The sequence below is a fragment of the Penicillium soppii genome (assembly GCF_028829465.1).
Source record: "Penicillium soppii strain IBT 18220 chromosome Unknown utg000002l, whole genome shotgun sequence".
NCBI classification, from domain to species: domain Eukaryota; kingdom Fungi; phylum Ascomycota; class Eurotiomycetes; order Eurotiales; family Aspergillaceae; genus Penicillium; species Penicillium soppii.
Window position 1 is genome coordinate 949,871 of NW_026643232.1, and position 17,534 is coordinate 967,404.

Here is a 17,534-nt window from a genome sequence, read left to right on the forward strand (position 1 = left end):
GGCGTATCGGGATATTTTTAATTATAAAAAAAGGACTATGAGACTATATAGCCTTATTTATCTAACTTTTAAAAGTGAGCTTAAAGAGCTATATACTTAGTTAGCTAATAATATAAAAAAAAGCGAATTTAACTATTCAAGTCTAATTCTCTTTGTCGTGATGAAAAATAATAGTCTTTATATATATAGACTATAAAAGAATAAACTAGACCTTAGAAATATACTTATAATATTTCATTAGTAAGAACCTCGAATAACAATACATATTATTATTAGTAGCTATATGTACTTACAATAAATAGAAATGATATTATGATAAATATGAGCCTGTTTTAGACCCTTTTTGAGTATAATCCTAATTTTTAAATACACTTAAATAGCGTTACTAAACGCGAAGTTCTAATTTATCACTAAATATAGATAAGAAAAACCCTAAAAGCTATAAGACAAGCATTAGGAATATTGATAAACAGATACTAAGTTATAGAATAAATATAATAACGAAGGCTATTAGCCTATATTATTCAAAGTTAGAGATTTTATTATATTGTCTACTAAGTAAGAAATTAATATCAAAGTTTACTAGTCTTTTCAAATTTTAAACTACGTTAGAAATAGGCGTATTATCTTATATTATCTAATAAATATACTCCTTTGTATGATACACTCCTTATCTTACTCTTATAAAAAATAGAATAATATTATTAACATTCAATATTGAATACTTATACTAAAGCTTAAAACGATGATAAATAATAAATCAAAAAAGTTTAGAATAACTAATTTATCCAGAACTATACCTTTATTCTTAAATAATAAAGAAAAAATGACCTTAGAAAGCTGATATATTGGTATAAAGAAAATACAAAGGTATTGTTTAATTCTACAGAATTACTCCGAAGTTAGGTTAATAATAAAACTATTAACTGAGGAGGCTAAGAAAAAGTATGTATTTTCCTTTAAATATTATTAATAGCTTAAGAAAAGCGCGCGATCTTTCTTATAGATAATACTGTTTACCTATGTCATTGAGGGAATATAGAACTTAGGTTTATATTTAGCTATTTAAGACATATAATTAATGATCTTATTAGCTTATAAGGAACATTATTAATAAAATATCTAAGAATAAAAGTAGCTCTTTCTTAGTTTATATTAAGCTTTATAAAAGTTACTAAGAGGAAAAAAAGTATAAGATAGGAATGGGGGTAGTTAATAAAATAAGAAAGAAGTAGTGGTATTTTTTTAATAGTTTTAGAGTTAAAAATTCATCATCACAAGTTTTTTCAATCTTCTTTCATATTAAAATAGCGGCAAGTAAATATTGATCATCCATTCTTATTATTTAAAATAGTGCCGAATAAATATTTTATCATAAAGTAATGATATCGTATTATTAAATATTATTGTATATATATGTATAATCAAACATGATAAGCTTAGCTATGTTAATTTTAGTATCACTCTGATAACTTAGAAAAAGCATTTATAATATTATGAATCTGTTCTGTTAAGTAGCGTAGGAAATATCTTCAAAATTAGCGAGCTATATAAGAATAGTAAATCGCTTAAACTAAAATTTAATAAAACCAATATAAACTTTCAAAAAGAGTTAGTAAAAAGCTAAATCTAAAGAATAAGCGAAATATAACTGAATATAAACATTTTTATACTTGAAATAATCTATATTTCTATAAGACTAATTAATAACTTATTTATACTAGGAGGTAAATAAACCTAAGAAACTGATCAACCTATATATAGTAAACTAATTAGTAACATATATATATATATAAAAGTAACTATTATACGATATCTTAATACAAATAATCAGTAGTAAAATTTGATAGTAGTACTTAGGAGCGACTTAAGCCCGATTTAGAGTAGACTTGGTGTGATTCCGCTCAAAAGTAAAACTAAGCGAGGATATCAATATAATAATATTAACGCGATTTAAGAGAATCAGACGCGTTATTAAAAGTATTGATAAGTGAAATAATAATAAAAATTGGTAATAAAACGACTATAAGTCGTTTCAGTTTCTCTAAAAAAAATCGTAGAATTAAAAAATAATAATAGCTATGTAGTCTTTTGCTAATTAAACTAAATAATTGAAACCTACCTTATCACTCAAATATTAATCGTAAAGATTAATTTGAGAATTATTGATAAAGTGTAGATATAAAATAAAAAAAGGAAGATAATAAAAAAAGTTTTTTTGTTAAAGAAGTGAGAAATGAAGAAACAAAGAAAAGCCCTTAATAACTTTGATGGTCTTTATTATCCTCAAGTAATCATTATTTCTAAGTACGTTACCCTTAGCTTTTAGATAATCCTAAGGGAATAATCTATTATAAAGTACTTATTATTCGTTTATTATATATTTATAAATCTCAAACAAATTAGTCTTTACCTAAGTCTATACAATATATCTTAGGTTGTTAATATAAAGATAACGGGCTTACTCCACCTTTAAGTCTCATTAAATCACTAAACATATAATAAAATAAGTCCAAAGAAAGCGATTTAGATTATTTTATTAATATCGATAAATTAATTTTCAATTAAGTTCTTTCCTCCTTTTCTTAGCTTATTATCGGAATTAAAATAAAATGCATATAACTTAGAATAAATTAGTCTATATCGATTAACTATATAAGTATTCTAATAAGTAATATACGTATGATACATACGCTCGAAAATATAATCTAAGCGTAGTATAGCCTTACTTATTGTAAAGAGAATAATAATTTTAATTGAGGAAATCTTGATTAAATCTAGAGTTATCTAAGAGCTTAAAATTATTATTTTAAAACTTTTTCATTTATTTAAATGCCTTACACAGATTAGAAATATTATTAGCTATATATTTCAAAGAGGATTATAATTATCCTTTTACTTTATATATTACTTATCTAATACTGATACTTTATCAATAAGTCGGTAATTAATCTTTATCGTAAAGTAAAGACCCGCTTTTATAAGAAAAGTAAAGACCCGCGTTTATAAGAAAATGTAGTATAGCATATCGAAGGTAAGGTATATATTATTAAAAATATTTTAAAACTATAATATAAAAGAAGTACGTTAAGTCTGTTTTAGTTAATAATGATATTATAGAATAGTGATACCATAAAATATTATTACCTCCCTACTTATTGTAAACTAGCAGACTTTTTAACTAAAAGTCTGCCTAAAAAGTCTGCCTACTGTAGAATAGATTATATTTATAAAACTAGCGAGTTTAAAAATCAGACCTAAATAATATACAACTAACCTAAACAATAAAATGATATTTAGGTTGAGGGGGGATATTATATTTGATTATATATATATATTGTTTATCTATTAATATATATAAATAAAGACAATAATATAAAATAATTATGTTTCAAATAGTTTCTCTTATAAATAGTAAGCTATTTTAATATATTTGATTCTTATATAGAATTCAGGATTTTTACCTACCTTTTTAGTAGATAGATTATCTATTGATATTTTAGGGATGTTGGAGGTATAGTTCAATTTTACTTTGTTATTTGAATATTAAGTAAAAAAGCTATCTAGATATAAAGCTTCTTTAGTCGCTTCTCTTATCGGTATATATTTAGCTTCTATACTGCTTAATACTATTACTTTTTATAGCCAACTGTTCTGGGAAATTATATTATCAATCCCTATATCAGAAGATGGGCTATATCTATATCTATATATAGATTTTCTACTATCTAGATTATTTGACCAATCGGAATCATAGTATCCCTTAGGAATAAATAATCTCCGGAATAGTTATTAAATAAGCTTAGCTTTTCTATATTTAATAAGTATTTCTTTATGTTATCAAGAGCATCAAATCGCTTAATATCTAGATTACTTATATATCTAGAGTGATAAATTACTATAAAAGTTATATCTAGTCTAGTTTGGAATACTAGATATTACAAGGAGCTAATTTCGTTTTGAATTTCATTTACGTTATTATAATAAGCTTTAGATTTATTCTTTTATATTTTATAATTCGAGGTTCTCCTAGGGTTTTTTAAAACTAAAACTTATTGTTATTGTAGATGTTAAAATTACTTTTTTTCTATGTATTTGAACTAATTTATAAACAGATATTTATCTTTAATAACAAGTTTATTTGATAGAAATATTAAGACTGGGCCTATTTCTTATATTTTGATATTAGTCCCTAACTTATATATTGAATACATTATATAAATAGTATCGGAATAGACAACTAAAATATCATCAATGAATAAAGTAAAATATATTATATTTCTTCGTTTATTCAAATGCTTTTGTCACATAGTAGTACACTAAAACCGAATTTATATAAGGCTTTGTTTTAGATAATCAATCGCATTTTTTAATAGTAGCAACTATTAGTATCATTATATAATTCTATTTCTTTATCAGCGTAAATGAATGAATTTCTAATATTATTGTCACGTAGAATTCACGATCATGGATCGTGAACTAGTTCTACCTTCTCCTACCGCCCTTTATAGAACGTGGTTTGTATTATTTGATTGATTAATACCTTAAGCATCACTATCTTAATTATTTTAGTGCATTATTTCTTTCTTCTTCCTCTTTCCTTCTTTCCCTATGTTCAGTATTCTGGTTAAATGCATTATTTTTTTATCAAGACTTAGCTCGTAATATTATTTTCGTAAAACGATCTCTCTTTAGACTATAAAGTAGTCTTTATATTGAGGTCCTATGTTTTATGGTATCTATCTTTATTATATTCTATTGCTATACCTTTCTTTTGGGTTCTAGTTTAGTTCTATAAGTAATCAAATAATAAAATGTAGCTAGTCCTTACATTTTAATATTATTAAGAGAGAGTTTCTTATAATTATATAGAGTCTCAAAATTTAAGATCTATAAGGAGTCTTACTATATAGAAATATAGAAGCTTTTAAAGCTTCTTACTATAGATAAACGGGAGTTTTAGATATAATAATTAGCCTTTGCCTTATTTATTAGAGTTAAGTAAATTCTCTTAATTAAATAATCTAATTTATTAGTATATATAGGTAGGACTTGAATTTATTCAAAATACTATATTTTATTAATGCTATTTTAAAGTAGTTATACGTCTCGCTTTTCTTATTTAATAAGAATACCTAGATCATTATATTTAACATATAACAATAAATAATAAGATAATACTATTTTTTAATAATAGATTATCTATTCGGCACTATTTTAAATACTAAGGTTTATAGTAAATTTTTATTCGTTATATCTTCCTTCTAATATAAAAGAAGGGTAAAAAAACTCATGTATTAAGAATTAACCTTAAAACTATTCATAAAAAATACTATTATTAAAAATTGTTCTTTAGAAGAATTCTAAGCTACCTTCTTACTTTATTAATTATTCCTATTCCCTTCCTATACTTATGTTTTTTTGTAACTATCTCTATAGGTAAATCGAGTCATTTTATCTAGAAGGGTAATATAAAATTATCTATAATATTAATCGGGTCGTCGAACGCGGCCACCAGGCGGTGTCCGGGTTCCCGGGCGTAATCTCAACCCGGGCGTAATCTCAACCCGGGCGTAATCTCAACCCGGGCGTAATCTCACTTTTCTCCATTCCACCTTCTTCATTGATTCACTACACCCCCAATTCTCTATATCATGTCTCAAGAATTAGAAGAACGTATCTCCAATGCCTTATCAGCATGCTCTGCTACCCAGAGACCTAACGTTTCAGCGATCGCCCGGGAATTTGGCATTACATCTAGCATACTGAGGGGCCGCCTCAAAGGTCATAAGTCTAGAAACGATCGCATCCCAACCAACAAAGCATTAGACCCCGAGCAAGAGAAGGCATTAATTCTATGGATTGATACCTTAGACCAGGCCTATTCTCCCCCGACCGCAGGGCAAATTTAGGCTGCTGCTCTACAAATTGTTCGACGTCATGAACCCGCCCGCACGCTCGGAAAAAACTGGGCGTACGACTTTATCGCCCGTCTACCTTCACGCTTTGAGACTATTAAGCAAAAGCCGATGGAAAAAGCACGATACGAAGTCTGTGAACCTGGTTATATTGTTTCTTGGTACGATCGCCTACAAATTACGCTCAAAACCTACGGAATTGCACAGAAGAATCTATATAATTTCGACGAAACTGGGTTTCGAATTGGCGAAGGCAAGGCCCAGAACGTTATTTCAGCCCGGGGAAATTCCAAAAATAATACCGGCGGACAAGCTGAATCCCTTACTGGTATCGAATGCGTCTCGGCCGATGGTTGGGTTATGCCACCGTGGTTTTTAGTTAAGGGTCAATTCCATATGGAGAGTTGGTTTATCAACACTAACTTACCCGACGACTATACTATATGGCCAACCCCGAACGGCTGGACCGATGAGATTATTAGTTTTGCCTGGATTCAGGTCTTCGACGAATTTACATCGTTCCGTGTTAAAAAAGGGGAATATCGTCTTCTTTTAATGGATAATCATAGTTCACACTTGACCTATGATTTCATTGAATTTTGTTGGAGAAAACGAATTATCCCCTATTGTTTTATCCCACACACAACACATGGCTGCCAACCGCTCGATGATACACCATTTCAAGTGCTAAAGCATTATTATAAGAAGTATAATAATGAGGAAGCCTTTTGGGGTGGTGATGCGCGGTCAAAGGCAAATTTCTTCGCGGGAATCCACGATGTCCGGACGTCGGCACTTACAACGCGCACTATTCGACATGGATTCCGCGAAACTGGTATTTGGCCTGTGGATTCTAATAAAGGCCTCACAAAACTTGGTATTTCGACCGAGGATAATGATCTACCTATGATGCCCAGTTTTATTATTCATAATATTACTTCCGGAACTACACCACCACCACTATCAAGCTCATTGCCTAATACCCCGCCCGAGACAGTACAAAAATTGAGAAAGGCAAGCACTAAGGTTATAAAGCATATTCAAAATGACTCGACAATCTCCCCGAAGGTGCGACAAAGCCTCTCTTAGATACTAGCGGGTGGCCTCGTTCTCGCTGAGGTCGGGGCTCAGTTTGCGGAAGACAACGTGCGAATTCTACGGCGCAAGAAGCGGTCTGATACGGCTAAGACTAAGCGAAGGCTTCCGGAAATAGGCCCTCGTTTGGTTAAGGATCGTAAAAAGCACATAAATGACCGGGTTGATAAAGAAAGGCTACAATCATTCAATCGTTCGAAGAAAGCCTGGCGGGATGCAGCTATTTTAAAAGCAATTGCCGACGGAGAAATCGAGGATATAGGGCAAATTGAGTCAGATCATGATGAAGAGAGGCCTCGGGAATGGATTGATGATCTTTATTGTATTGATTTGGAAGGTGATGCTATTTAAATTCAATGAATTATTTGGTGGAATGGAGAAAAGTGAGATTACGCCCGGGTTGAGATTACGCCCGGGAACCCGGACACCGCCAGGTGGCCGCGTTCGACGACCCGATTATATATTTAGTAAAGGGCCCCCTGAATTACTATAAATCCTTTCTATTTTCTTAAAATCTTATATGTTAGAGCTTTCTTTATTAATATATCTATTGTATTTAGATAAAAAGCATACTTTATAGATTAAAATTTCTTATAATTAATTATCTCTTAATTTTAATATTAAAGTATGTTTTATTGGAATAAATTTTAAAAGTTTATAAGAAATATACACTAGGTGCTTGAACTATTATTTTATATATAAACTCTTTATTTCATTAGTTAGGAAGATTTTATTTTCATTTCTATCTTCTTATAGAGATAAGAATTTCGTAATATATAAGTTATTTTTCATAATTAAAATCAATCTAAATTTATATAATTCTAATGTATTACTTTTTCTATTAGAAACGTAGTCACGGTATTTTTATCTAATTTATTAATAATTAATAGATTTATTCTTAAATCTAGAATATAACAAACATTTTCTAAAAGGAAAATAAATCTATTATTAGTTTTATTAAAACCTTTCTTTTAAGTTTTATATTTAAATTAATTAATCTTTATATTAAATAAAATAAAATAAAATGTAAATTATATAAATAGTAGCTACTATATCTAATATAAATTTAAATATTCAACCTAAATAATAGTTCTTTTCGAGGATTAAAACTATTTTTTATCTATAATATTAATTTCATACTTTATTATAGGGACATACACTTCTTTAGCGATATTAAAACCATCATTTAATAATTTCCTAAAATTAGGGAGAATTATATCCTCTTTACTTTAATTTTCTTACTATAAAAAATTAATATATTTTCTCTCTTTTTAGTTATATTATTAGGCTTAATTTTTAATCTTGTAGCCTTTTAGTTTTATTAAATATTCTTCCCGATGGCGAGGCTTCTAGCCCTTAGGGTCTTTGCCTTGAAATAATAACTAGAATTTACTAGTTAAGTAGGTAGATAATTTTTAATTTATATAATATACCGATTCAAATGGTTTCTTTTTTTTAGATATTCTCTATTTTAGATTTAAAAAAATAAGTTTATTGCCCTTAATACCCCAAGTTTCATTAATCAGACTTAACAACAGAGTCTCTATAATGTATGATTTCGGATCTCTCCGAAGAGATTAGACGATATTTTTATATTAATTTTTTTAATTTGTCATTAAGGCATTTAGTACCTATGAAATAACTGATGATTTTAGTAGAATTATTTCCTTACTACAGAAATTATCATTAAGGGTATTAACTTCATTTGAATATCACCTATGGTCTAAAATCATATTAGGACGTGTCTAAGAATTCTTTAAAAATTAAAAATTTTATTACAAATCCCTTTACACCTGGTGATAAGACTCTTCGAGTGTTTTTTACACTAGCTTAGTACTTTTAATATCTTTAATAAATAGTAATAAGCTATTATTATATATTAGCTAAATCATAAAGAGAGCCCTATTATCCTTTATACTAGTAATGGGAAAATTACCAAGAGTAGCGATTAATTCTTCCTTTATTAAGATAGCCTTTACTCTTATTACCTGAGTAGAGTAATTTTGCTACGTAACTTTGGAATTTATACTCTTTTAAGAAAGGCTATAATGCTATATACTTTAGAATCAAAGGATATACTAAGTTGTAATTCAGCGGTCCGGTAGGGATCGATGTTCATACTATTTTAGTATAGAAAGAACTCTCAATCATTCTATATGAAACATTAAACCTAGATATATGCAGAGTATTTTAATTATATCAATAGACGTTTTGTGTATATATATTCTTTTTCTACATAAATCTTTTTATGTATAAGTACATATATGTTTTGTGTAACATATATTAATAACTCGAGACTGACCTCGGGCTCATAATCTATCAGAGCTATAAAGAGGAATGATGAGCATAGGAAGGGAATAGGAATAGTTAATAAAGTAAGAAGGTAGTTGAGAATTTTATTTTAAAGAAGAATTCTTAGTAATGGTATCTTATGGATAGTGAAAGTGTTATTGTTATTATTATTATTATAAGATTTTTTACCCTTCTTTTATATTAAAATATGTGGCGAAAAAATATTTTGTTATTATAAAACAGTGATATCATAAACTACTATTATCCCATTATTTATTATTATGTATATAGCTAAATATGATAATCTTATAGGTAGGTCGGTAGTAACATACAGGTCGACTTTTTTCTTCTTTTATCACTTAGGGGTAGTCGTCTCTAGGGCTTTCCGGTAGTGTCTAACGATTCGAATTGGAAGATTAATATATATCAAAGGGCTGGCTAGTATACTATTTATATTAATCTTAAAGAAAGGAACTATCTAACGTAGGGTTCACTATAAAAACCCTAGCTATAGGTCACGCGATAGCACGTGATATCTAATGAGCTTTGGCCCGTGATAAGACCTTTATTATATGAATATCCGAATTGTAAAAATTGATATAGGAACTTCTAATAATAAAGAACATTTAGGCAAAATCCTGAATAAAAATCTATTTTAGTAGTGGCAGGAGAATTTTCAAAAGTAGGGGGTTGACTTACAACTTGAAATAAGGGAATAGCTTCATTGATTTTAGGGGGTAAGGGGATTTATAATGAGGGGGAGTGCATAAATCAAAGTGGGGGGACCATTAGAGATTATGCACTACGGACTTTTAGGCGTCTATAGAAGATCACATGATGGAGAGATTTCATGTCTAAATCTATTTGAATAGGGCAAGGGTAAGGTCAAGGTGCTTGTATAATTTGAGAGGGTGCGTTTTATAATTCTGTAAAATGCAATCCCATTCAAATCTACTATATATCATAGTTCAATTTCCATGATAATAATCTCCGTAGTTTCAAATTTGATAAAATTGACTTGTTCTGATAAGAACCTTGGTCCATAGATAGAAATAAGTCACCTTGAATTATTCATTCCCTCTGATAGCTCAGCTGGAAGAGCGCCAGACTGTAATTGAGTTTGTCATCTGGATGTCCCTGGTTCGATCCCGGGTCAGAGGAATTTTTGCTTTTCTTTTATGCACCATATATTATGATTGACAGGGTAGATAGCAGGTAGAACCATGCTCGGGAAAATGATAGAGAAATAAAATATTGAATACATAATGGGAGAGAACTAGTCGATATGAGCCCGTGAGTGGCGTAAGTAACCAGATCGTTCGTTGTTGGTCTTATGTCACACAACATGCATTGTGTAACTAAAGATGGAGCACCTAGTCGTTTAAAGCACTAAGGGATGGCCTATTTAGCCAGTCATTACTTTCGGAACGGCGTAAGAATAGGTTCTCCGGTGCCAGATAGGGCGCACCGACCTACATAGCAAAGTCGACGCTAGGAAGAGCTGCAACAGGAATAAGAATCAATTAATCAACTAGGTATTATGAAAACATGACGATAATGGTCAATAATATAAACAGAAAGATACCAAAACTGATAATAAAAAGTTGTTCCTACCTGGATTTTATAGTAGCAACTAATTCGAGGTGTTTTCTTGTATAGGACTTTTACTACAATCTTACTTATCAAAACTTATATTGTGTTTTTGGGCAAAGTATTTCCTCTATGTTATATTCAAGATTTCAATTGAGAGCGGACAGAAACTCAAGGTCTAGTTTTGATTTAGACAAGGGAGAATATAATCCTAAGACTTGATCGTATTATTTAAACTACACCGCAGGCTTGAGCACGGCACCGAGCGTAAACGTACTTTATATTTATATCCTGTTTACTACCAAGTCGGTTACCTGACTACCATATATTTCTCTATCAATCTTGGCATATGTACATCCCTTTAGGTGGTCTCATGAAAAGTGGCGCCTTTCTCCTCAATTTGTGAGACATCGGCACTGTTACTCGAGTTGCTAGGTTTAGTCTCGTCAACAGCACCAAATCCATACTGAATGGCGACACGTTCAACGTCTTCATCCGAAAGATATGGTAGCTCCCTGGCCGCACGTACGTAGCCAATGTTCTCTGAAAATCCTTTGGCAAAAATTAAATCGATTTCTTCGAGAGATCGACGGGCAGTCTCGGGGTAGAAGAAATAGATGACGGGCAAGAAACAAGCATTCATAGCCGCAAAAAAGAGGTATGTTCCCCACTTGATATTGGAGATCATGATTGGGGTAACCATGACGATCAAGAAATTGAAAAGCCAATTGGAACAAGTTGAAAGTGCGTTGGCCTTGGCACGGGTCTTGATCGGGCTGATTTCAGCAGGGTATAGCCTAAGAAAGAAAGAAAAGGAAACGATGAGCATCCAGTATGCAGCAAGCATTATCACGATAAGCGCAGGGCCAGTATCACTTACCAGGGCAGAGGTAACCAAGTTGCACCGAAACTAGCAATGTAGGTGAAAAGACCGAAGGCAGCACCTTTAGCAGGACCAGGCTTGTCAGGAACCAAGCAAGCGAATGTAATCAGCATTGAGACCATTTGACCAACGGTTCCGTAAAGAAATAGTTTGCGGCGACCGACTCTCTCAATCAAGAACCAGGAAGCGGTGGCAAAGATGGAGTATACAATCATGTTCACACCGCCGAGAATTGACGGAAGCTTTCCATCTAGCTTAATTGAGTCTCGGAACAAAATGGGTAGGTAATAGATGACAGCGTTGCATCCCCCAATCTGCTGCATCAATTGGGATGAAGCACCGAGAAGCATTCGACGGAAGTGCTGAGTCTTTCCACCAGTGAAGACGGCAGACATCGGGGTGGTCTTACCCATCTGACCAGAGGCACGGATGGAATCCATGATAATATTCTTTTGTAGAATTACATCATGGGAGTCGATCTCGGCACCCAATAGTGCAGCGATGACCTTCTCACCCTCTTCGTGACGCTCACGAGTGAACAGCCAACGAGGAGACTCGGGGAGAAGAAGCATACCGACAATAATGAACACGCCAAAGACGCACTGGAAGGCAATGGGGAAACGCCAAATCACGTCGGGTGGACCGTAAGAGGCACCAAAGTCGATCCAGTAGGCAATGAGGGTACCAAAGGCAATCGTACCGCCCTCGATACAGATTAAGAGACCGCGGTTTGAGGTTCGGGAGCATTCTGGACATCGTACATTAGTAGTTGGATCATTGGAATTCTGATAACAATACCTACCGGCCTGATAGGTTGGAATCGTGGATGTATTCATTCCATTGCCCACCCCGGTGACGATACGGCCAATAGTAAACTGCGCAAGAGGTTGCTTGCCGGCATAAGAGGTAACTTGAACAATCACACCAAGAATCATGATGATAGCTCCACTGATGATACCCCTGCGACGACCGAGCCAATCACCCCAAATGAGCATGAAGATAGCACCAAACAGACAACCTATAATTTTTCAATTAGCACTCTTCTCGAGACTGGTGTTTGCAAATATTAACCGACCAATTTCATACAAGGCAGTAACAGTACCCTGCATCGTTGAGTTACCTCTCAGCTCAGTCAGGACATCAGTAAAATCCGGAGCGTCAATGATACTACTCATCACACCCTCTATCAAAGATCTGGTCAGTGTCAGGCTCCCAGGCCACATGTGGAGTACATACGATCATAACCAAACAGCAAAAAGCCCATCGTTGCAGTTGTGGTGACTGCACGCGACAGCAGCTTGCCGGACATGCCGGCAAAGGTAGGAACAACCATGTTTTGAAGACTCAGAGTGAGAATGGATTACATCTATTGTCTCGGTCTGGAACCGGGTTATAGGTATTCGAAAATCGGATGGAATATAGGTGAGAATCCCCCGTAGCCACGTATAAGAAAAGAAAAGGTTCCAGAATCAGGGGCATAACAGTTATATACGACTTTCTGGGACCATTTGGGGGGGGGGCCTCATGCTGGGGTGTTTTTAAAACAAATAAAATGCCCGAAAATGTTTAAAAAATAAGAAAAACAGATAAGTCTTCAGCCACAGTAGAAGAGGAAAGTAAACCGTTCGAACACTAATCTTACTTGCGGGGAACTAGCTTATTGGTTCAATGTTTAGACTACATGAGAGTAAAGTAAGACTAGGCACGACTAAGTAGGACTAAGTAAGCCTCAACAAGCCAGGGCTAAGCCGAATCCAAGAGTATTGGCAATTGCTTTTTTTTTCCCTTCTTCTTTCGTTCCTTTTTTGTCTTGGAAACTAAAAGTCAAATTTTTTTTCTTTCTGGAAAATATAGAGATTGTACCATTGGACTCCCATCGTGCTGTGTATGTGGTGTACGTTCATGGGCAGTGTGGAGTATTTCCTACCTAATGTAACACTGTTTTATCCTACATATGTAGGTAAATTCAAGACAATCCAATTCTGGGGAAAGAATCCCCGGATTTATGGGTTTTTACCTCTTCCATGAGATCTCGTCAGTCATTGCGACTTGCTAAAAAGGGCCAACTAAGGGATTCGGCTTGGCAAATGTCCTTCGAACATTGGCTTGTGATATTGAGGTTCAAAGGGAAACTCAGCCGGCATTAATTGCACATGTGTGTAAGATTTTACCTCGAAATTCACCCGCAGTGGGTCGATCCCGCGTCTGGGGGCTGCATGATGTAGTATTGCGGCCATCCACTTAAAAAACGAGCTATTTCTACTTTGGGGGTGTGTGTTGTTCTTTTTTGTAAAGGAAATAGTAATTTCGGCGAAACTGGCCGATTTTTCCCGTTAGTGTTTAGTGATTTGCCTGTATAGGTAGACACAGATTGAGAGCACACGGCTACACCTAATACCAGTAGAGTCATTTAGTATGCTCTACATATTTTTTTTTTGTCTTTTCTACTATCCTTCTACTTGATCATAATATCTCGGGTAAGAACTATAACCACATACATACACATGTATGTATGTAGTCCATTCTAAATTTTCAATCTGATAGATCTGCAGATCGACAGGAGATCGGATATATTCCCCATATACTAGCTAACTAGAGTTGGAATCGCCTTACGACCATCGTTTGAAATACCGTTATCCGATTTTCTCACACCCCTCGGGCATTGACGAAATGAAACTTAATGGCCAGTGCCATATAATGTAGGCAACAGGCCCTAATCACAGCTCCCAAACTCCCCAGACCCCAAGCCACAGCTTTAGAGAAAACAACCTTAGAACAGACCCCAGAACACGTAAGCACCTTAAAATCTGTACATGATCGTTCGAGTCGAAAGTCTGGCCTCTGGCCTTTCTTGGGAAGATTGGCACCGCGGAACATGGTCCATCAGTCTGTAATTCTTTTTCTTCTTAATAGAAGGAACAGATCCGGCTGATGGGTGAAAGAGGACAATGGGAGTAGCTAGAGAATCACATGATACACATGCTACGTTTGGATGACCACCCCTTTGCGTCCTATCGCTTCTTCTAAATGAAATCCAAAAACGAACCGGTAAAGGTCTCGGAGCCAGGAGTACTGGCCATGATGTAGCATAGCTTGACAAGCATGAGCAACATCGATGGCTCCAACCCGGGCCTGCAAGCCAACATTCCTGAATGACGACGGATCGGAGGCCACCACCTTCTTAAAGTTCTTTAACAAGGACGCTTGCCATGACAAGGAGCCAAACGCATCTGAAGGGAGGGATTTCACAAATGACAAAAGACTCTGATTCCCCCCTCGTTGGAAGCCACTGTCCATAGCGGCTCTAATAATCAAAATCTTTAGCCGGGTGAGGTTAGGATCCTCTGAGATGGTGGTCACAGTATTAGCCGACGAAGCCGTGTGTCCCGATGATAGAGAATTTTCTGATATACTAGAGGCGTTGGATGACCACCTATTGTGAGATTTCAGGCGTCCTTTGTCATACCCTGTTAGAAAGATATTGGGGACGAGACCTTCGTCGGGTGAGATGTTTGCCGTATCTTCGAATATAGTCGTGGGTGTTTCGGGCAGCCCGAGTTGGCTCAATGGGTCATCACCGAAATCCATCTCTGATTGCTGAGACGCTTGATAAAATGCCTGCGAGAATGTGGGTTGACTAGGTCGTGGTGTTCCGCGGTCCGAATTGCGCAGGTTATGCTGTGTCCATCCTTCACGGAACAGATCACAAAGCTCCCAGCATGCTTGAACTGCAGATCCCAACAATCCTTCATCCAGGAGTGTCCCCTCTTTTTTACTCTGGCGAATACTGAATAGCATCTCGGCTAACGTCCAGCACGCACTCACAAGAGAGTCTATCTCCGTGATGCAGGTTCGTTGCTTCATAAGCCGGTGACACAATGTGATATAGAAATCCAAGGTTCGTTCGCGAAAAGCATCTGGAAGATTTCGATCGTACGTATTGTACAGATGATTGTTTAATTCGAAACTCACTCGTAGGACCGAGTCAGAGACGTCAGTGTCACGAATTCGGGCTTCAAAGAGCGCCTGGCAGAAGTCCCGACAGAGATCCAGAGTTGGGTGAACCTGGGTAGCATAGTCATCATCGCGCGTATCATAAAGCTTTCGGCAGAGTCTCCAACAAGATCTCCATGCATCCTCTTGCATGTCATCACTGTGAGATTTGTGAAGGCGTTCCCGATGGATATAGCTGAGATTAGCGAGTGTATTGCATAGGGTCCAGCATTCGTCCAGAGCATCCTTCAGAGCCTTAATTTCGGCTTCTTTACTGGTCAACGCTGGCATGGGGTCAGTCTCGTCAGCACAGAATCATGATTGATTGAATATACCTTCAGGAATATCTTGAGAGCGGTTAGCAAGGACAGGCACAGATTACGGCGTGACCTAGGGAATCAAATATACCTTCTAAGCTGCTTGAGCGAGTGCGTCGCTCAAATTCCTCGAATTCATGTCTGGTTTGTGCACGAGGCGTTGCTCGCTCAGAAAAATCACTGGCCAAGCTGAGTGATGTCTTCAACGGAGGAGGTGATATTGGACTTTTGCCAAACTGGATGGAAACATTAGCGAAAATTGTCACAAAGAGTTGGAGTCAATTTACATTTGTTGTGCTTGTAGTTACGCTTATTGAATCAACCTGCTCATCTGAGCTAATTGACGGCGACTGTGATTCCTCTATTCCTTCCAAAGTGGGCTGCATTGGTGCCTTTTGAATACATCAGTCAATGTGCGACAATAGCTGAAATGGAACCCGTACAAAATCTCCAAAACCGGGCGGAGCATGTATCACCGACTGGGGTTCGTCTTCATCCGATTTTGTACCAAGTCCAATGTGATTTGGGTGAGAGGTTTGAATCTGTATCATTGTTAGACGGAAGAGCTTCTTCAAGATTAAAGAGAGAGGGAGATGAATACTGTAAGTCCTGACGGGGATGTTCCCACAGGTATTTGGGAGCTATGCTCGATGGAGTCCGTCTCTCCCAGTTTGTTTTCATTTTGGGTCAAGTTATCAATCTCCGAGAAGGGGGGGTCCTCATCGTCCTCGTTCCCCTCATTCCCCTCCTTCCCCTCGTTTATCGATCCGTGCAGGGACCTGTTGTCATCAGTCAAATTATTATTAAATCCATATTCATTCACATACATCGATAGGTAAGCTGGATTTGTAGAGTCGCGGAATGGTAGAACAGACACCGGTGACCTGACGGCCATGGCCAGAATTTATATAGGGAAATAGAGCTTAAATGGGCATTGAGGGAGGGAAAATAACAAAGATGGAGAAAAGAGAGTGAGTCTTGGAGCTGAGCCCCCGGGGCTGGTCCTTATGCTTACCTAGCGTATACTACACGTGATACATACATACATGTACATATGTAAGTATACCAGGACTATGGTTCGAATCAAGGTACATATGCTAGCAGTTTGTGAGGCTGTGATGGTTGAATACACTTATTCGAATTCCAAGGATATTCTCTATCCTTCTGATATATAAATAGATAGTTATCCTCATTTTCAAAAGTGAAGTGATTGTATTCGTTTCCATTGCATCAATAACCTCTGATTGGTTGTCAAAGACAGAAGCGCTTTTGTCCCCCATGCGGTATAGTCCTATTTAGCTCCACATGATGTGAGTGGTCAACGGAGGTTTGGAATGCATGTTCATCACGGCGCCTAAGCTCGGTTATCGAATGTGTTTTTTTTAGAGAGGGTTTGGACTTGTGTTCCCCCTTGATCGGCGCCTAATACTAGATGTTATATGAACC

At 35.2% G+C, this 17,534-nt stretch overlaps 2 protein-coding genes across 2 annotated transcripts; both read right to left on the reverse strand.

Annotated features, from left to right (window-relative positions):
- Positions 1 to 11,256: 11,256 nt before the first annotated feature.
- N7529_001695 (Major facilitator superfamily domain general substrate transporter) lies at positions 11,257 to 13,111 on the reverse strand (the record flags this gene model as incomplete). The annotated part of the gene is made up of 5 exons (XM_057237226.1): positions 11,257 to 11,692; positions 11,776 to 12,526; positions 12,581 to 12,796; positions 12,854 to 12,961; positions 13,015 to 13,111. 5 exons carry the CDS (start codon positions 13,109 to 13,111, stop codon positions 11,257 to 11,259), a joined length of 1,608 nt encoding a protein of 535 aa, XP_057101913.1.
- Positions 13,112 to 14,760: 1,649 nt separating this feature from the next.
- On the reverse strand, positions 14,761 to 16,983 carry N7529_001696 (uncharacterized protein; the record flags this gene model as incomplete). The annotated part of the gene is made up of 7 exons (XM_057237227.1): positions 14,761 to 16,055; positions 16,107 to 16,118; positions 16,180 to 16,324; positions 16,376 to 16,480; positions 16,532 to 16,630; positions 16,690 to 16,867; positions 16,916 to 16,983. The coding sequence occupies 7 exons, from the start codon at positions 16,981 to 16,983 to the stop codon at positions 14,761 to 14,763; spliced, it is 1,902 nt and encodes a 633-aa protein (XP_057101914.1).
- Positions 16,984 to 17,534: the final 551 nt, after the last annotated feature.